We start from the raw sequence: 21,501 nt of genomic DNA on the forward strand, positions 1-21,501 counted from the left end.
GTGGCTGGCTAGGTGCCTCGGTGGCTGGCCCTTCAGTCCTCCTGTCCTTGTTCACTCCTATTTTAAACTCTTTGCCTGGCAGCCTTGCCTATTCTCGCTTCTTCCTCACTATTGGCATTCAGCTCTTTATTAGCACCACCAGGTGTTTTAGACAGGCATAGTAACACATCTTCACAGAGTTAAATAAATGCAACATAAACAAAAGTCACACACCTTAAAATAGTATTCCCCAACACTCCTTATCTTTGTTTCTCATAATATGGGTCATGTGGGTATGGATTAGTTTTCTGATTTGTTCAAACATAAAAAAAAAAAAAAAATTCTTGTAGTATCTAGCTAGAAACAGCCTATAAACTATTTGAGAAGAAAGATTCATTTTAAAGAAAGGCTTTAAAGTCAGTCTTCTTTGGAGCTAGAGAGCTGGTTAAGAGTACTGGCTGTTTTTCCAGAAGATCCAGATTTGATTCCCAATACCCAGTTTGTGGTACACAATAGTCTGTAATTCCTGTTTTGGGGGATTTGGTGCCCTCTTCTGGCTTTTGCAGTCACTACATGTGCACAGACAGGCAAAACATCCATACACATACATTTTAAAGAAATCAATATTTTTAAAAGCAATCTAGCTGGATGGTGGTGGTACATGCCTTTAATCCCAGCACTGGGGAGGCAGAGGTATGGTCTGAAGAGTGAGTTCCAGGACAGGCTCCAAGGTTACACAGAGAAACCTTGTCTCAGAACAACCAAAACAAAGAAAAAAAAATCTGCTTAGTTTAATATTTAATTATAGTAAACTTCATAACTTTGGTATTAACCTCCATTCATGTTTCTAGTCTTATTTATTGAAGCAAGTCTGTATGAAGGTGGTGGTCAGTATTTTCTTAGAAAGACTGTGGTAGTGCATATTTTTAAAAATAATGTATAACGTGGTAGCTATTAATTCTATGGTCTTATTTTAGCCGGAGAAACAAATACTATGGTAAATAGTAGAAGCAAATAATAAGATTAGATATTATTTTTAACCTGCTTCATTTCTAGTCTGTGCTGGTTCATTCTATTGAGAACATTTTGCAAGTTCCCCTTAAAAAAACTCAAGGGTTTTTGTGGGTTTCTTTACATTTTTGGGTTTTTTTTTTTTTTTTTTTCAATTTATTTATGTGTTTGGGTGTGCATGTGCCACAGTATGTGTTTGGAAGACAGTGGACAACTGTTGGAAGTAGGTTCTTTCCTCCAATTAAATAAATCTGGATATTAAATTTAATGACTTGCTGAGCCATTTCACTAGCTCTTATTAGGGTATATTAATTTTATAAAATTACATGTTTTGTGGGTATGCTGGCACATGCCTTTAATCCTAGCACTCAAGAGGTAGAGGCAGGCAGATCTCTCTGAGGTTGAGGATCTCTGTGAGTTTGAGGTCAGCCTAGTCAACATAGCAAGTTCTACGTGAGCCAGGGCTCTATAGTAAGACTGTCTCAAAACAAAGGTTTCATTATGACATTTTCATACATAGTTGTTGTGTACTTTGATCATATCCTTCCCTGGGTATTTTTTCATGTCCTCCCTTTGTGGGAACAGCCACTAGTCCTTCCCAAGTTAAAATCTAAAGGTTCATTTACTTTTTTTTTTTTTTTTTAGTAGTTTCTATGCACAAGAGATCGTTGTAATGTTATGGCTTTTTAGCTATCTAAACTTTTTGACTGACTGTTGTCATGGATAATTTTATTCTCATCCATCCATGGAGAAATGACAGCAGAAGATGTCACATTAGGAATCTGGGGACATTGTAAGAAAGGGGATTAATCCTAGCAAATAACCCTTAACACTGAATTGTTTTATGTAGTTTAGATGATTGTAGAATACAGTTTACAAAAGTAGAATTTTTTAGTAGTATCTTCAAAAACATGCTATGACTCTTAGGTATTTTGATAACTACCATCTGTTAAGAAAAGGGGTCTGTGGAAAATGACATGTAATTTATTATCTTTCAGATTGCCATGGGGATCCCTCTATTTAGGATCAAAGATATTCGTATAATGTATGGGGTATCTCCTTGGGGTGATGCTCCCATTGATTTTGAAAATTCTGCTCATGTTCCTTGCCCAAGAGGCCATGTAATTGCTGCTCGGATCACCAGTGAAAATCCAGATGAGGTAACCCTTTACTTAAAAGACTTAATATTAAGACAAGTGTTGGAAGACATGCTTTTGAAAAGTCTTAGAACTTTTGAGAGGGGAATTTATAAAAAGATTCTGCGAGCAGGTGTGTGATGGTTGTTTAATTTCACTTAAGTCACTCAGGAAGCATCTGTGGGACTATAGCACTGGGCTTGGCTTGCATGGTTTTTGGGTCAGTTGTACTTGATGATCCCAGAGCCTGAACGCTGAATACCAATGTTCTTTTCCTTGGAAGTTCAATGTAGTCTCTCATGTTCTTCATTCTCTAACAGGGGTTTAAGCCCAGCTCAGGAACAGTTCAGGAACTTAATTTTCGCAGCAATAAGAACGTTTGGGGTTATTTCAGTGTTGCTGCTGCTGGGGGACTTCATGAGTTTGCTGACTCTCAGTTCGGTCACTGCTTTTCCTGGGGAGAAAATAGAGAAGAAGCAATTTCGTGAGTATAATAGCATTTGACTGCATTTTGCTTAATTAAATTGGGCTAATCCTTGGTGAAGGTATAATCGATAATTCTTTATCTGCTGTGAAAATGCTGCTGTGGAGAGTTTACTTGAAGAAATATATCTTAGTTTGCATTTGAGTTCATGTTGTATTACATTCTATAGTACTTGGCAGATGTTTTTCTGCTTCTTGTGTGTCTTTCCCCCACCCCCCAAACACATGAAATCATTTGCTTTGTTTTTGATTTTACAGTAATGGTAGTACTATTGGGGAGTGGTAGATTCTTGACCATGAATTAGGTATCAGATAATTTAAATAAAGGTCTGCATCTGTCATCAGAATAAAGTGCTTCTTAGGTAACTGTGACTTGAACAACTCAGTCATTAAATTTCTAATGTGACAGGTAAAATTTTTATGTGTGTATATAAATGTATGTATATATCTGTATGTGCATGGATGTATATTTTGGTATACCACATGCTACTTTGCTATATGCATGCCTTGTGGGATCAAGCTCTTTGGCATTTGCACTACCTAACATTTTTACCATTTTTTATTTCTGGTGATAATCCTAGCATTTTCAGATATGCAGTATTGTTAGCCACAATCACCATGATGTCTTGACATTTAAAATATTAGAATCTTGATTGTTTTTATGAAAAGAATATAATAATCATGAAAATCACATGTAAGAGACTTCATTGTATTATAAAGCATGCAACAGTTTATAAAAATATAAATGGTATATTAAATATAAATATTCTATTAGCCATAAGTATCAAATTATCAGCAGTTTTACTTGCCTAAAAAATAGGGGCTTAAGAAGTAATTTGATTAGTATATGTTTTAAAATATCTGTCCCAGATTAAAAATTAGTAGTTCATCTGACTCTTTTTTTTTTTTTTTTTTCTTTTCTTTTTTTAGTTTTTCAAGACAAGGTCTTTCTGTGGCTTTGGAGGTCATCTGCCTCTTTCTGTCTTCTCTTTTTTCCTTCCCTTTCTTTCCCCTTCTCCTCCCTTGCCATTTCCTTTCTTGAGCCCAGCCTCCTTCCCTTCCTTCCTGAATTTCTTTGTGGTGCTAGAGATTGAATCCAGGCCCTTATGGATGCTCTACCTCTGAGCTTTTTCTAAACTTCTCTTTCTGTTTTTATTTAAGCTTTAAGGATGTGTTGCCTATGCCACAGATTTAATAGCATTCCCTTCACCTTTGTACTTACTGTTCACAGAGTGGGTATTCCCTTAGTATTTGTTAATAGTTTTAAGAGGTTTTTTGTTACTGTTAGGTTTTTTTTTTTTTTTTTTTTTTTTTTTTAATTTTAGGTGTATGAGTGTTTTCCCTGCATGTGTGTATGTGAACCACATGCGTGGTGATGCCTACAGAGGTCAGAAGAAGGGTCAGATTCCCTGGAAGTGGAATTACAGATTGTTGTGAACCACCATGTAGGTGCTAACAAATGAACCCTGGTCCTCTATAAGAGGATCTAGTGCTCGTAACTGCTGGGCCATCTCTCTAGTATTATTCTTACGTTTTTACTAATGCTTCAAAAGTGAGGAAGTCTCACTGTTTCTCCCTTTTGTACTTTGTATTCTTTACATTTATTCAAGACGTATGTGAAAATTTTCAAAATTATAGCAGTGCTATCAGAAAAAAAAATTGTATAAAGTTGCCTTATACTGCTTTAGTAAGCTAATGGTGTGTGTGTGTGTGTGTGTGTGTGTGTGTGTGTGTGTGTAAGAGAGGGAGAGAGAGAGGGAAAGAGAGGGTGGAAAGAAAGGTAGGAGAGGGCAGCCTGACGGAGTCAGTTCTTCTGTGGTTTTGGGAATTGAACTATAGTAATCACGCTTGGTGGCAGGTTAAGCCAGCTTGCCAGCCTGTAGTCAATGTTTTATGTGATTGCTTCTTTTAATTGGGACATGAGTTGAGTATTTTAGGTAGTCCCCCTTCACTTTCCCTGTCTCATTTGTGTTCCCATACTGGTCTCTATTGGCATTTTTGTTTCAGTCTTGATTAAGCAGACCACTGATTTTATTCTTCAAGATATGTCCAATGACTTGATCAGAAGTCTTCTTTCTTCTGATCTGCTCTGTGTATTTCTCTGCAGTAGAAAGCAGACTAGGTCACCTTTTAGCATATTGCAATAGTTTCTGCAATATGTTTGCTTCCTGATACTTTGTTAAAAGTTCTTTTTTCAGCTCAGAGCTTTTTTTGTTGCATTCTTTGTTAATAGCTAATCTGTATTCTTTGCTTGACCTTTAGATATCTCTATAATAGTCTTAGTCCACACATCCAATATCATTTCTCATATTGTAAATACCATGAATACAGAAGTATATCTATGTTGTTACCATTATATCTCCTCAACTATAAACGTATAGTTCATATATTCCCTTTTCGTCAGCATTCAAGGAACATTTGCAGAATGGTAGATTTGCCTCTGTCACTGTCTCCAAGCCCTCTGTCTCAGTCACACTGTTTCCTGAACACAGCACTTATTTTCTTCTTGTTCCTGTTTGTTTTGTTCTTTCTTCTCTCCAGTCGTTCATAAATTCACTATACTCAACAGATAGACCATTATTCTGGGCCTGACAGTAAAGACTAATTAAAGTCTGTGCCCTCATGGTATTCTATAATCCAGAGGAAGAGAGACAAGCAATAAAAATATAGTGTACTGAGCAACTATGATGACATTGGGATTATAGAAGGACAGAAGTATGCATGCAGCTGTCAGCCAACTCCAGTCTGTCGCTTCTTTTTTTGGGAGGGGGGAACCTTGTCAAAATCTACTAAACTATAGTCTTTAAGTATGTTTTGTTGCATGGAAATGATACAGAAAGTAACAATGGTATGTAAATTAAGATTTAAGGAATTGGAAAATTAATGCCCAAGTTCTAACTACTCAGCAATAAATGACTAAAACAATGAAAACTGAAAAGTGAACACTGAGAATGGTTCCGCCTGTATTGTTTATGGTGAAATATTTTGATTTTCTGATGCTTTGTGGTAATACCAGCCAAAACTCCTGTATACTACTTCTTGGAACCTTTCCTATCTGGAGTACATGAAAATGAGCAGCATTACAGCTATACCCTCGTCTGTTCTTGGAATTGCCTGTCCTCCTGCTAAGCCTCCAAAAAAATGAAACAAAATATTTGTGGCTCTAACAAATTTTTTCTATTCTTCCCCTAGAAATATGGTGGTGGCATTGAAGGAGCTGTCTATTCGGGGTGACTTTCGAACTACAGTTGAATACCTGATCAAACTGCTGGAGACCGAAAGCTTTCAGTTGAATAGAATTGATACTGGCTGGCTGGACAGACTGATTGCAGAAAAAGTGCAGGTGTGTGTTCTCCTGCACACATAGCCGTTGGGATTGGTTGTCTGTTTATGAATTAGTCTTTGATTTGCTCAATATAAACTTTCACAGGGAGTAGAAGGAAAATTATTTTTAAAATCTGTTTTCAAATTCTAAAGGTAAATGTAGGGATTTTTTTGTTTGTTTGTTGTTTCTTTATTATAATTTGTAAACTTTATAATTAAAAACTTGCAATTAGATGGTCCTAGTAGGGGCAGCCCAAGTTTATAGTCCAAGCTTCACTGGTACAAATCATGGCTGGACAAGCTTTCAGAAAGTTTCTCCTACTCCTTGGCAGAGTATTAATTGAAAGGAATGCTGCTGAAACTATGACTAAAGGTGGCATTATACTTCCAGAAAAGTCTGAAGGAAAAGTATTGCAAGAAAGAGTAGTGGCTGTGGGACCAGGCATGAAAGGAAAGGGTAGAGAGATTCAGCCGGTCAATGTGAAAGTTGGAGTCAAAGTTCTCCCAGAATACAGAGGCATCAAAGTAATTATAGATGACAAAGATTATTTCTTATTTAGAGATGGTGACATTCTTGGAAAGTATGTGGACTGAAATCATTGTTGAAATGGTGTCATATGAAGCTGCCCATTCCACTGATGTTCTGAATTATTCACCATGTAAATAATTTTCATGCCTTCTTTTTTATAATAAACTGATTGTGCCTAAACTAAAAACAAAAAACTTGCAATTAAAAATCACCACAGTGTCTGGAGAGATGGCTCAGCCATTAAAGGTTAGGCTCACAACCAGAAATATAAAAAAATAATCACAGACGATAATTACCAAACCCCAAGTCTAAATATCTCAATGAACTTCAATACAGTTAGAATAGCCATTCTAAAGTTGTGGGATTTCACATTGAGTTTTATTCTTTAACTACTGATATTATTTTTATGCATTTGTTCACTACCAAGAAAGAAGAAAAGGAAGAAAGATCAATGACAGAGTTAGAATTACAACAATTGGCTTTATGTCTTCTTGAATGACTTGTGTCTATCATCTGCATTAGTCCTTGCTTATGTTTCTTAAGGTCTCATGGAGGCTGAAAAGATGACTTGGCTGCTTTTCCTGAGAGCCTAGTTCAGATCTTAGTAGCCACATGGTAGCTCATAGCCAGCCACCTGTAATTCCAGTTCCAGGGGATCTGATGCTGCCCTCTGGCCTCAGGAGGACTTACATACATGCAGGCAATTAACATGCGTGAAATAAAAATAAATTAAAAAAAAAAAGGAAGTTCTCTTGTAGTCCTAACTGGCTTTATTTTTATTTATTTATTTGTTTTGTTTTTCGAGACAAGGTTTCTCTGTGGTTTTGGAGGCTGTCCTGGAATTAGCTCTTGTAGACCAGGCTAGTCTTGACTCACCCAGATCCGCCTGCCTCTGCCTCCTGAGTGCTGGGACTAGAACGTCACCACCCCTCGGGCCCCTAACTGGCTTTAACCTCACTGTGTAGTCAAGGATGACCTTTGAACTCCTGATTCTCCTTGCCTCCACCTCCCAGGTGCTGGGATTACTACAGGTGTATAGTACCATTCTTGGTTCAAAAATGAGTATGGGAATAATGATGTTTCGTCATAGCAAATTTGATTTTGGCTTTATGTAAGTTTCTTTGGTGTCATATGACCATGCTTTTGATCTGTTCTGTGTTGTTTTTAGGCAGAACGTCCTGACACCATGTTGGGAGTTGTGTGTGGGGCTCTCCATGTGGCTGATGTAAGCCTGAGGAATAGCGTATCTAACTTCCTTCACTCCTTAGAAAGGTAGGCCTTGTTCTTGTGTCCGTGTCAGCCAACCAGTGGTGGAGAGTACAGAACTACAGCGAAGAGGCCCATTTGTTTTTCTGCAATTTCCTGGCACCATATGAGTGCTATTTGTTATTCATGAACTGGTGGCAAAGGAGAGGGTGAATGGCTGGAAATTAGTTTGTGCCACAGTAGAACAGGTCACTTTTTAAGAGTGTATATGTATTAAATATGTATTCATGTGGGTATACACATGTGTAACTGCATTTGTTAACATGTGATTGGAGGCCAAAGGTTGACATTTGGTGTCTTTTTTTTTTTTATTGCACTTTATTTTTATTGGTTTTGTTTGGTTGGCTGGTTTTTGTTTTGTTTATTTGGTTTTCTGTTTTTGTTTTTTTGAGGTAGAATCTCTCTATGTAGCCCTAGCCATATTTGAACTTGATATATAGACCACACTGGCTACAAACTCACAGAGAGCCACCTTCCTATTGGGATTAAAGCCATGCACCACCATGTCTGGCCTCACCTCATTTTTAGAGATAGTCTTTAACTAAACCTGGAGTTCACAAATTCGGCTAGGTTTGCTGGCCAATGAACTCTCAGGATATGCCTATTTTTACCACCCCAGCCTTTCCTGCTACAGTCACCACTGCTGGAGTGACACTTGTCATTGTGCTCTGCTTTCCACAGACACTGGGAATCTCAACTCAGATCCTCTTGCTTTTATAGCAGGAACATTACCCACTGAGCCAACTCCCATCTCCAAGGTTAATTTAGTTTTTTAAACACTGAAATCCAACTGCAGCAAACATGATTTCCTGAGAAAAGCTACTTAAACCGTGGGGATAAAATCCAGCATTTCTCCCTAGCCTCAAACCCTAAATATTTCCTATATTACCTATAGGATATTTCAGGAATTAATAATTGAGCTGATATTCAGGATGACCTCACAAGTCTTTGAAGTGAAGGGTCAAACATCTATGAAGCTGAACTAATTTTGTAGGTTGATTCCAGAGACTAAGCTCTGCCCAAGTCCCCAGGGGAATGGTCAAAGGAGTAATCACATCCAAGCACTTTAACTGCAGGCCCTTTATTTCTTTCTGTGTTGTTAAACTTATATTGGACCCTTTCAAAGTATCTGAAAGGAAGAAAAGAAGCAAATTTTTGAAAATTGAACTGAGGTTTCAAGCCCTGTGATAAATATCTCACTATGTTATTCTCATACACTAAAACCTTCAGCTTGTATTCCCTTGCTGACTCAAATTTAAATCCCTTGGTGTGACTTTCAACTCCCTGAACACTTTGGCCCCCTTACCAGTCCTTTCTTTCTCATTTCTCTTCCTCAGCGTGCATCTCTAACCTAGCTAAATGGGTTCCCTATGAATGTAAAAATGGATTAACAAATTCTTTAGTGTTCTTTTTGTTGTGTTTTGTTGTTTTGAGACCATGTCATTATATGTTGGCATTGAGTAGTTAGCCTAAGTATCCCAGGTTGGCTTCTAACTCACACTTGCCTCAGTCTCTAGAGTGCTGGCATTATACATGTATCAATATGTTGAGTCTACTGTTCTTTAAAGAAAACAAAACAACATTTATGCGTTTATAAATGGCATATATGTGTGGATGCCTGCAGAGGTCAGAAGCTGGTGCTGGAATTAAAACGTGGTTGTAAACCACTACATGTGAGTTCTGGAAACTAAAAAAATCAGGTCTAGAAGAACAGCAAGCATTCAATCTTAACTGTTAAGCCATTTCTCCAGCCCCAACATTTTTTTTTTTTTTTTTTTTTTTTTTGAGATGGTTTCTCTGTAGCTTGGGATTGTCCTGGAACTAGCTCTGTAGACCAGACTGGCCTCAAACTCACAGAGATCCATCTGCCTCTGCCTCCCGAGTGCTGGGATTAAAGGTGTGCACCACCATCTCCTTGCTCAGCCCCAACATCCTATTTTTAATTCATTTTTATAACTTGAATTTTAAAATAATCTTTATAGGGAGCATATGTTGTCCAGGCTGGCCTCAAACACACTGTATAGCTGTTGTTGGCCTTGAACTCATAATACTCCTGCTTGTACTTCCTAAGCGCTTAGATTACAGGCATGTGCTACAATACATGGCATAATTTGGTTTGAACTTATTTTTTGTCTCTTGAGACAGGGTCTTATTATGTAGCCCTAGTTGACTTAGCACTCATTGTGGAGACCAGGCTAGCCTTGAGTTCACAGAGCTTGGCCATCTGTTGCCAGAGCACTGGGACTGAAGGTATATGCCACCATACCCTGCCTCATAACTTGTCTTTTATTAGTTATGTAACCAGTACAAATTATGTGCATACTCTTCTCCCGTACCTACTGGCTATCAGTAACTCAGCTATCCTGTCTTTAGCACTCCCTTTTTTATTAGTTTTTCAAAGTCTGACTTCTTTTGTTTGTGACAGCCGTCATCCTATTTCAGCTCCCTCCCCCCCCATTTTTTTGAGACAGGGTTTCTCTGTGTGGCCCTGGTTGTCTTGGAACTTGCTGTGTAGTCCAAGCTGTTTTCCACTATGCACCTTTTTGAAATATAGAATGGCTATTATTGTTTTTTAAAATAAAATTGCTAGGCTTAGTGGTTCATTCACACCTATAACTTTAGCACTTAAGTAACTGAAGTAAGCTGTGTGGTGGTGACACATGCCTTATGAGGGGTAGAATCAGGCAGGTCTCTGAGTTTGGCCAGCCTAGTCTACAGAGCTTGTTTTAGGACAGCCAGGACTACATGGAAAAACTCTGTCTTAAAAAGTAAAAGCAACCAACCAACCAAATGAAAAAGCGATGAAGTAGGGGGCTGGGCTGTGGTGGCACATGCCTTTGATCGCAGCACTTGGGTGGCAGAAAGATACATGGTTAGAGAAATAGCTGGAGCTGGGTGGACTGTGCTCTCTGATAATGAAACTGCAGCACCCAGGAAGCTCAGTGTATTTGTTATATACACTTGAACAGAGAGGCAGGATATTGCACATAGCTTAACCAAGAGGCAGGGTTATTAACACACAGATAACCAGGGAAACAGGATTTATGGTATGCAGCTGGATCAAGGAATGATACAAGCTTAGGTAATCTTGGTAGACATAATATCTTTAGGGAGCAGTCTTCAGGCTGTAAATGTGTAGGGAAAGAGAGCTATGGTTGAAGTTTTCTGCACACACTGTCAGCATTTGCACTAAGACTAGAAGAGAAGGGTTTCCAATTTGTGTGAGCTTTGCCTTTGGAAGGCTTTGCCATTTCCCCATGAGTCTGAGGCTTTGGGGGTTCTTGGCATGCCTGTTCCATGTCAGCAGCACACATTCACTCAGAATGTCACTCACTCGGGAGTCTTCATTACCCATAAATAGTAAGTTTTATGTTTTGTATATCATACTACTATTAAATGTAAAAAGTAAATTTTACTGTTTTTTCATAATGTATGTGATCAATCTTTTACAGGCAATCATTTAAAGTTTTTTTCTCTTACTACTATTTCAGGAAACATCACAATCAATAGTTTTTGAAAGTTCTTTATAACCAATTAGAAGTTTAAAGTAAGTGTGTCATATATTGTCATTCTTTCAGGGGTCAAGTCCTTCCTGCTCACACACTTCTGAACACAGTAGATGTTGAACTTATCTATGAAGGAATCAAATATGTACTTAAGGTATGCAATCCCCACCAAAGTCTACACCTTAGTTTGTATCTTCTCTTCTCTTCTCTTCTCTTCTCTTCTCAAAACTAGTTTTCTTAGGTTGAGAGACAGAAAGTTTTGTTCCCAGATTGGAATATTCCAGTCATTATTTGGGTCAGTTCCAGGTATCAGTATTTGGCAATTCTATGAAAATTAGTTATTTCTCACCTTAACATACTTCCAGTAGATAATGAAGAGGCTGGAACAGGGAAAAGTCGCTGGAGTTACCCTTGTTTGCTTGTAACAGGACTGTCACCAACCAGACACACTGGTGTAAGCAGCACTATTGTTATCATCTTGACAGACTTCTTAACCTGTATCTTTGAAATGCTGCAGTTGTATCTCAGGCTGTTCTTGGAAGGGATCACTGGCTTATCTTTCTGGCTCTTGTTTACTGCAGGTGACTCGACAGTCTCCCAACTCTTATGTGGTGATCATGAACGGCTCATGTGTGGAAGTTGATGTGCATCGGCTGAGTGACGGTGGATTACTCTTATCCTATGATGGCAGCAGTTATACCACTTACATGAAGGAGGAAGTGGATAGGTGAGTGACTGAGGTGTAGTTGTTTGCCATTGTATTAACTTTTCCTCTTACTATTCTTTAGCTCTTTGGATTTTTTTCAAGAGTGCAAAAGTGTTTATAATGTAAACGTGTCTGTAATTTAAACATGTCTCAACCTGGGTGTTGTGTTATGTACCTATAGTCTCAGCTACTCAAAAGGCAGAGTTTTTTCCTCCTTTAGGGAGGGAGTTCAAGGCCAGCTTATGCAATTTATGAGATCCTGTCTCTTAAGGAAAGAAAACATTTTTCCCTACCACTCCAATGTGGTGCACAAGGAAAAGTAATTTAATCTTGAAATAAACCATAATAGTTGATAGTTTCTTGTATATTTATTAGAATTTATATAATACATTTAAAAATTACTGAAAGGTACATACTACTTTTCCTTTGAATATATTCATAAATGAATGTCTGTTAATTACTATTTGCATTTTTTTCTTTTCTTTTTCTTTTTTTTTTTTTTAAATATTTATTTATTATGTATACAGGCCAGAAGAGGGCACCAGATCTCATTACAGATGGTTGTGAGCCACTATGTGGTTGCTGAGAATTGAACTCAGGACCTCTGGAAAAGCAGCCAGTGCTCTTAACCACTAAGCCATCTTCCCAGCCCTTTCCTTTCTTTTTAAAATACATAATTCCTCTATGTGGTTTATATGTGCTTGAGTATATGTATGTGTGCTGTATATGTGCAAGATTCATCAGCGGTCAGAAGAGGGGGTTGGTTTCCTAGAACTGGAGTTGCCAGTAGTTGTGAGGCTCCATGTGAATACTGGGAATTTATCTCCAGTCTTTTGCAAGAACATGAAGTGTTCTTATTTCTACCCCTTACCCCCACTCCCGCCCTAGTCTCATAGCTCAGGTTTTGCTGTGTAGAGAATGATCTTGAATTTCTTTATGATCTTTCTGCTTCTATCTCTTGAGTGTTGTTATCAATATATATCACCACACCTGATTTATGTGGTTCTTGGGATTTAACCCAGAGCTTTATGCATGCTGGGCAATCACAGTACCAACTGAGCTACATTCTCAACTCTCTGCATATTTCTCTCTCTCTCTCTCTCTCTCTCTCTCTCTCTCTCTCTCTCTCTCTCTCTCTCTCTCTCATAGTGTATCACCCAGCCATATTGTGAGAACTGAATAAATCAATCAACTTAAAATGCTTAAAATATTGCCTATAGTATAGTTATCATTCCATGAATGTTACTTATAGCTAAGCTTGGTATTCATGCCTGTAATCTAGGATTGAGGAAGCTGAAGAGGACTGAGGCCAGACTCGGCTACATAGTGAGGTCCTTTCAGAGAAAGAAATAGAGAGGAAAGGGAGAGAGAGAAGGGAAGGAGGAGGTATTAGTTATATCATCATTATCTTTGTATTTTTTATAAGTATGCTTTTTAGTTTATGTTGTATTCCTGTGTATGAATATATCATAATTTATTGAATCTAACTTTTTTGGGGGAGAGGGTTCAAGAGAGGGTTTCTCTGTACCTTTGGAGCCTGTCCTGGATCTCACTGTATAGACCATGCTGGCCTGAAACTCACAGAGATCTGCCTGCCTCTGCCTCCCAAGTGCTGGGATCAAAGGTGTGCGCCACTGCCCCTGTCAATCTAACTCTTAACAGAAGATTGTTACTAAAAATAGTAAATAAGGACCATCAAAATAGCTAGACAGATAAAGGCACTTGCTGCCAATCCTCACACCTAAGTTTAATCCCTGAGACCCACATGGTAGAAGGAGAGAACCCACTCCTGTTAAGTTGTCCTCTGACCTCCATAAATGCACATGCCCACACATGGTACAATTACATGTAAACTAAGTAAATATGAATTTAAAAATTATAAACAGATACAGCCAATGCCTTCTTTTATGTCTGCATTATGTATATGATAACATTTTCTGTGGGTTTTTTTTTTCTCTTATTTTGTTTTATAACCTGAGTGCTTTATTGGCTTGCCTGTTCTACTTATCTCCTAGATACCGAATCACAATTGGCAATAAAACCTGTGTGTTTGAGAAGGAAAATGATCCATCTGTAATGCGCTCACCTTCTGCTGGGAAGTTAATCCAGTATATTGTGGAAGATGGAGGCCATGTGTTTGCTGGCCAGTGCTATGCTGAGATTGAGGTCAGGGTGGGGAATAGGCTATTGAATCAGGGGAGGGAACATAGGTTGGTGGGAATAGACTCGGATTGAAAGTAACAGAGAGGAAGAACATTAGTTAATTTAGTGTGGACTAAGATTTAAAAACAAAACCTCACCATTTTCCTTTGACAGGTGAAGAAACTTGAACGTTGAAGATATAGTAGCAAGAGTACTAAGTGACAGGTGCTGTGCTAACTGTCACAGAGAGCCTACTAGGGAGAGCTGGGCTTGAAGCAGATGAATAGTGATGAATTCTAAGAACAACAGGGTCACCTAGGCCTAACTGAGATGTGAGGAAAGGAAAAACATCCTAAAAGAAGAGATGCTTGCCTAGTCTTACTTTTGAAAAGATAGATAGCTGGTGAAGATGGGTAGGAGACAAACAAGTCAGTGTGTTGTAGTAGAATTGATTGAGAATAGATTAAGGTTTGATGTGGAGTGGCAGGTAAAGATGCCATAGAAGGAAACTAAGGTCATGATGGAGCTGATGATTTTCCTGAAGCCCACAGGCAATCATTGAAGGATTTTAAGTGGGAAAATGGTATGAGATTTAGGCTCTAGAGTGATAATTTGGGGGGACCTTATTGGAGGTAAATGCCATGATGGGCCAGACATCTCATAGTAGATTTTTTAAAAACTAGTCTCGTGGGGCTGGAGAAGTGGCTCAGTGGTTAAAAGCTCTGGCTGCTGTTCCGGAGGACTCATAACTGTCAGTAATTGCAGTTGCAGGGGATCCGATATCCTTACACAGACAGATGTTCACATAAAATAAATTAAAAAAAAAAAAAAAGTACTGTAGTCTGAAATGAATGGCCTAGCCACAGAGACACCGCAAGAGAAGATGTTTGTTCTAGATTTAGAAGTTGTATTTATTGGGCTGGTGACTGGTAGGTAGAGGATAAAGGTGTGGAAAATGCTCCTATGATAAAGACAGATTGTCCATCACTTCTAAATACACTACAAGTAAATTCACAAACAGTAGCAAGATATATTTAAGTTAGAAAATTGTCAATGTGGTAGTATAATCCCAGCACTTGGTAGGCAGGAGGGCCAGGAGTTCAGGATCATCCTCAGCTAATAGCAAGCTTTCAGAGTTAAATAAACAGTTTTGGGCTCAACAAACCGTGAAAACAGCAAAACCCCCCAAAAGCAAAACAGGAGTTATTGATCTCTTATTAACCTTCAGATATATTTATGAGAAATTTACCAATTGCCTGCCTTAATACTTCACTGATAGATTCCCATTTTTGGAGGTTTAACTAAGTATATTCCAACTTAGATGTTAAAGGGGGGAAACTGACCTATTATGTATTCATTATAGGTAATGAAGATGGTGATGACTCTAACAGCTGTAGAATCAGGTTGCATCCATTATGTCAAGCGACCTGGAGCAGCTCTTGACCCTGGCTGTGTGATAGCCAAAATGCAGCTGGACAACCCCAGTAAAGTTCAACAGGTAAGGAGGAAGGTATTAGCATATGGCTCCAAGAGTGAAAAACACAGGAACTTGGAGGTACTTGATTTGACCTTTCCCATTCTTTCCATCCCTTTTCTCCCTTCCTGCTTTTTGCATGTGTATGAGAGTGTGTATGTGCTATCTGAATGTGTGTGTGTGTAAGAGGAGGGCATTAGGTGACCCGCTCTATTACTCTCTACCTTCTTCCCTGGAGATAGGGTTTCTCACTGAACCTGAGTTAGGCTGGTAGCCATCAAGTCCCAACAGTCCTTCTGTCCCCCAACAATGCTGGGTGTGGCCAAACCCACCTCTTTTGTGTGGGTCATGGGATCTGAACTCTGGTTCTCATGCTTATGCAGCAAGTGCTCTTACCCACTGAGCCATCTCCCCAGCTGGTCCTTTCTTTTCATCTTGACCTGCCTCTATCTCCCAACTTTTGGGATTACAAGTATATGCCACCATAGTTAGCTTCTTGTCTCTCTTTCTTTCTTCTTTTTCTTTTCTTCCTTCCTTCTTCCTCTTTCTTTCTTTCTTTCTTTCTTTTTTTTTTTTTTTTTTTTTTTTGTTGTTGTTGTTGTTGTTGTTTTGAGACAGGGTTTCTTCATGTAGCTTTGGAGCCTGTTCTGGAACTTGCTTTGTAGACCAGGCTGGTCTTGAATTCACAGATATCTTCCTTTCCCTGCCTCCCAAGACCTGGGATTAAAGGCATGTGCCACCACCACCCATCATCAGTTTTTTCCTTAATCGTTTTTTCCTCCTGATTTTGTTTGTTCTTCATATTTGTGCTTGTATCTTGGCACAGCAGTTTGCATTAGCCGGTGTAAAACTGAGATTCTGTCATTTTCTCATAGTGTTTCTTCCACTGACTTCTCTCCAAATAGGTCTGTACCATGAAAGGATGTTTCGGTTTTGATAGTGACGGAATGTCAGTGGTATTTGTGGCCGGAGTAGAAAGTAATGAATGATGATCTCTTGTGATCCACAGGCTGAGCTTCACACAGGTAGTCTGCCAAAAATCCAGAGCACAGCTCTCAGAGGTGAGAAGCTCCATCGGGTGTTCCACTATGTCCTGGATAACCTGGTCAACGTGATGAATGGATACTGCCTTCCAGATCCTTTCTTCAGCAGCAAGGTATGAATCACCTCCTTGGGAAAGGGATATACAGATGTATTGATTCTCTAGAGTAGTTTACCATCTCAGGAGGAATAGTTTGAGATTGATTTCTCCACCCCAGCCCCTTTTTGGTGGTGAGCGAACCCAGGATCTAAAGCATGTAATGCAAACACTGTACTACTGATGTGTATCCTCAGCTCATGAATTTTTTTAAGGAGGAAAAGTTGTTTGGCCTGTAACTTTCCCACCTTCTGTTGTTGGACTTGAAAGTTTTTTTTTTTTTTGGTTTTGGTTTTTGTTTTTTGAGGCAGGATTTCTCTATATAGCCCTAGCTGCCCTTTCCTCTAACTTGAACTCACAGAGATCTGCCTTCCTCTGTCTCCCAAATGCTAGGATTAAAATCATACACCACTATGCTTGAATAGACTTGTAGTTTTGAGTCCTTCTTTCTTAGTTTTGTCATTTGCTTGGGATTATTTCTTTTTGACCTATAGACTGGTATAGTGTTTGATGTTTCTGCTATAGTTTTAAAGTAAGCACTGGGAGTTGGAGAGACGGCTCAGAGTTAATATCACTTGTTCTTCTTGATGAAGATGCATTCCCAGCATACATTCACGTTGCGGTTCAGAATCATCTGTGATTCCCAGGCACTTATGTGGTGCACTTTCACGCACATAAAATAAATAAATAAATAAATAAATAAATAAATAAATAAATAAATAAATGTAGAATAAGCGCAAGCACTGTAGTACAGTGGATTCAGATATCCATTTTATTTTGGGAATTATGTTGACCTTGTATCTCATTTGGTTATTTCTTTCTCCTCAGGTAAAAGACTGGGTAGAACGATTGATGAAAACTCTCAGAGATCCTTCCCTGCCTCTTCTAGAGTTGCAGGATATCATGACCAGTGTTTCTGGCCGTATCCCCCTCAATGTGGAGAAGTCTATTAAGAAGGAAATGGCTCAGTATGCTAGCAACATCACATCAGTCCTCTGTCAGTTTCCCAGCCAGCAGGTATTTATGGGGTAACACTGTCATTATTTTTCGCTTGCTGCCCCTAGAGTTCATGCTCTAGGAGACTTTCTGTTTGACTCTTCCTTACTGTCTGTGATTTTATCACTGTAAGCATTGAATCCTTCACAAAACTACCTCAGAATGAGCCCAATAAGGTAGCACTATATGCTAAGATGTAAAATAACTCATGCTCTGTGAGGAAAGTGTGCTTTGGCTGTGTATTCCATATCACTTTGCTTTCAGGGAGAGTCCCTAATTAGAGGCATTTCTGTAAGATCAACACAAAGGATATTGCTAATCTGTTTGTCCGACACTCTGGCTACCTCAGCAGCATCCTTACTCAGCCTTTGCTATAATGCAGGGTTGTATGGGGAGTAAAGCTGGGCAAGTAAGGGATCAAGAATAAGGTGTGGATTTTAACCTTAGACAGCTTTGCTCATCACTGTTTCTGGATACATGTAGTTCTATGATGTAGTCATTAGTCTATCTGGGAAAGGGTGAAAAGAGTTAGAAATTGCTTGTTTATTTAGCAGGCTTTTAAAGTTCTAGTAATGTCCTACTGCCAACAACATGTCAAAGATACAGATTATCATGTTATAACTAAAAAGGCTCTTTAGTATGGATGATGATGCAGAGGAACATGTGTTGGGTCCCTTTGGCAGGAGAGGCTTCATTTTTCTTACTTCTTTTGCCTTAGATTGCCAACATCCTAGATAGTCACGCAGCTACCCTGAACCGGAAATCTGAGCGGGAAGTCTTCTTCATGAACACCCAGAGCATTGTCCAGCTGGTTCAAAGGTTAGTCACAGGGGTTTCCAGAGTCTCATGCCATCCTTGCTTTCAAGTGGGCAAAAGGATTTACTTCAAGTCTGGCTTTATTTCTCAGAAAGTGCCTAACTCATTTAATATTTCTACTGTTTTCATAATATTCTGTCAGTTTTGATAGTCTCCAAATCCTGTTGTTTTCTTTTTATTTGCTGTTTTGAAGAGATCCTATTTTTTCTCCTGTGTAGACTCCAATGTGTTTATTCTTTATATTTTATGGATCCTTGTATTTGTTTGACTAAAAAGCTATCTAGAGCATTTTCAGCTCTAAGATACTTAAATTTTTCAAAAGTTCCTTAGCTGTTTGAAGCTAGATGGTGACTTCTAATCAGTAGTAGGAGTTATTCAGGGTATTATTAGATAAGATTTCTTATGTACTGAAGTTACTCTTCAGCTCAGAATTTAAGTTAATATGTTTGGGTGACTGAATTTTCAACCTAAAAATATAAGCTACAAGTCCTATATTTAGAGGGAAAGTAAGCAGTTCAGGGAAAGTCTAGAAAGTAAATCTGGCCTCTGGGTTTATTAAATAGTGTTGGTCTGTCCTGATTCATAGGTACCGAAGTGGCATCCGTGGCCACATGAAGGCTGTGGTGATGGATCTGCTCCGACAGTACCTGCGTGTAGAGACACAGTTCCAGAATGGTAAGCTTCACCCTGAGGACTCTGTAAGGAACTTTGCAGTTCTGATTACTGTACTGTGTAAGAGTTAAGCCAATTCACTCTGTTACTAACACTTACCATTAACAAACTTTTCTTCTCACTACTTCCCTGAAAAACTAAAACCTCCGTACCTCACCAGTATGAAAAAGAATACTAACATATAGCTTGGTGAAACTGGAACTCCATTGTGCTTCTGGGGAAGGGTTGAGATGTTCTTGGAGAGATTAGCATTCCCTGTTGACATCTTCTTGACCTTGTGTAGGAGAGTTGGTTGAGTCATGACCAGCTTGAAATTGAAATTCCCTATCTGAAGAGCTTGCCTCTCAGCAGCTAATCCAAGGATTGAACCATAGGCATATGGGAAGAGCTTTACATCTCTACTACTATTTAGTGTGCAATTTAGTAGAATTTATCCCTGGCTTTCTCTGAAGAGCTTTACTAAATGATGGATAGTTTTTCAGAGTGAAATACCTTGGTTAAGATTTTAAAGCTACATACTGCTATTTATGGCATTCTGCCACAAGATGGCAGTGTAACACCAAATTCTCTTTTCCTCTGCTCTGGTTACTTTTATATCATTTAAAAAATGTCTCTACTGACCTGAACAAGGGGGAGCTTATGGGCCCCAGACTGATAGCTGGGAAACCAGCATAGGACCAACCCAGTCCCCATGAAAATGGGTGTCAGGAGGCCTGGACAATCTTTATCCCTAGGGTTCAAATGGACTTTGGGAGCCCTTGGCATAGAGGGGTACACTCTCAGCTTAGACACATGGGATATGACAAACTTTGATGATTCCTCCATGGAAGACCTCACCCTCCCTGGGGAGCAGAAAGGAAAGGGGATGGGATGGGGTGTGTGTGTGTCAGTAGGGGACAGGGGAGGATAGGAAGGAGAGGGATTGATACGTAAAACAAGATTGTTTCTAATTTAAATTAAAAAAAAAATACAACTTAAAAAAAAAAGATGTCTCTACCCTTAACAACTGGTTAAAACCTCCACATGATATTAGCGAGCTAAACCAAGTTGGTTTTATGCCTATTAAAGAAAGGTTGATGAATTCAGAGGCAGTAATATAATTTATCATGTACTAGTAGAATAAGGAAGACACAGGGTCATCATCTTAATATATTGGGGAAAAAAACACAGGACAAAGTTCACTATGAAATGAATGATACTTTTGCTAGTTGGTGTGCCCCCACCTCTACTCCTGTGCTGGGGATAAATCACTAAGCTACATTTTTTACCCCTGAAATGTAACAATTATACTTGTTAAGAGCACCCACAAACATTTCACATGATATGTAACACGTAATGGCAACATGGTTCAAAACATCCACTTTAAGACAAACCAGTGGTATCACTGTGTCTATTCAGCATCATGTTGGGTAACTTTGCTATTGCAGTAAATTAAAAAAGGATTTAAGAAATCTTCAAACATGAAGGCTTTCCCCTGAAATCCTAGAACTTGGGAGATGGAGACAGAGGCGTATCAGGAGTTTAAGGCCAGCCTTGGCTACATGAGGCCCTGTCTCAGAAAACAAAAAGGTTTGAGGACTTGTAATTAAGATTAGCCACCAAGAAATTCAGTGCCTATTTAGGATGCTCAAATAAACCCCAGATTTATTACTAAATTATTTAAAATGAAACAAAATTTCTAAGTACAAAAGTCAAACATGCAGGGATTAGTGCTGAGTGCCTTTATTTGGGAGGCAGAGGCAGGATCAGATTCAAACAAACAAACAAATCAACATAGAAAATTCAGTTGCATCCAGGCATAGTGTCATAGGCCTTTAATCTCAGCACTCAGGAGGCAGAGGCAAGGGGATCTCTGTGAATTCGAGGCCAGCATGGTCTACAGAGTGAGTTCCATGATAGCCAAGATTACACAGAGATACCCTGTATTAAAAAACTAAATGAGTTAAAATAAAATAAAATAAAATTCAGTTGCAGCTGGGGTGCACCTCTAGAATAGAGCATTTGGTTAATGCATGTTCAGTCCTCAACACTACAAAAGATTTTTTTGATGTTGTTTTAAGTACTTACTATTTATTTTTGTGACAGAGTCTCATTCTGTAGCTCTGGCCTGCCTGCCATTTGCTCTGGAGACCAGGCTGGCCTTGAATTCATAGAGATCCCTCTGCCTCCGCCTCCCAAGTGCCATTTGGGATTCAAGGCATGAGCCTTCAGTTCCAGCCAGAAAAGACCTCTTTACAGCAATTGTTTAGAAAAACAGTTTTGAAAAATACGCCATTAAAAATCTCAATTAAAACCCAGAAAATATAAAGGCACATGTACAATA

At 38.8% G+C, this 21,501-nt stretch overlaps 1 protein-coding gene across 1 annotated transcript in view; it reads left to right on the forward strand.

Moving 5' to 3' along the window:
• The window catches only part of Acaca (acetyl-CoA carboxylase alpha), a 263,758-nt gene that overhangs the window by 107,535 nt on the left and 134,722 nt on the right, over positions 1-21,501 (forward strand). Inside the window, exons 13-24 of the mRNA XM_051183059.1 lie at positions 1,989-2,150; positions 2,447-2,610; positions 5,802-5,952; positions 7,631-7,734; positions 11,307-11,388; positions 11,816-11,961; positions 13,956-14,106; positions 15,446-15,580; positions 16,566-16,712; positions 17,523-17,711; positions 18,409-18,509; positions 19,093-19,181. Of these exons, the coding sequence (XP_051039016.1) occupies positions 1,989-2,150; positions 2,447-2,610; positions 5,802-5,952; positions 7,631-7,734; positions 11,307-11,388; positions 11,816-11,961; positions 13,956-14,106; positions 15,446-15,580; positions 16,566-16,712; positions 17,523-17,711; positions 18,409-18,509; positions 19,093-19,181 (1,621 nt within the window). The remainder of the gene's footprint in view (positions 1-1,988; positions 2,151-2,446; positions 2,611-5,801; positions 5,953-7,630; positions 7,735-11,306; positions 11,389-11,815; positions 11,962-13,955; positions 14,107-15,445; positions 15,581-16,565; positions 16,713-17,522; positions 17,712-18,408; positions 18,510-19,092; positions 19,182-21,501) is intronic.

This window comes from Phodopus roborovskii, unplaced genomic scaffold (assembly GCF_943737965.1).
Source record: "Phodopus roborovskii unplaced genomic scaffold, PHOROB, whole genome shotgun sequence".
Classification (NCBI taxonomy): domain Eukaryota; kingdom Metazoa; phylum Chordata; class Mammalia; order Rodentia; family Cricetidae; genus Phodopus; species Phodopus roborovskii.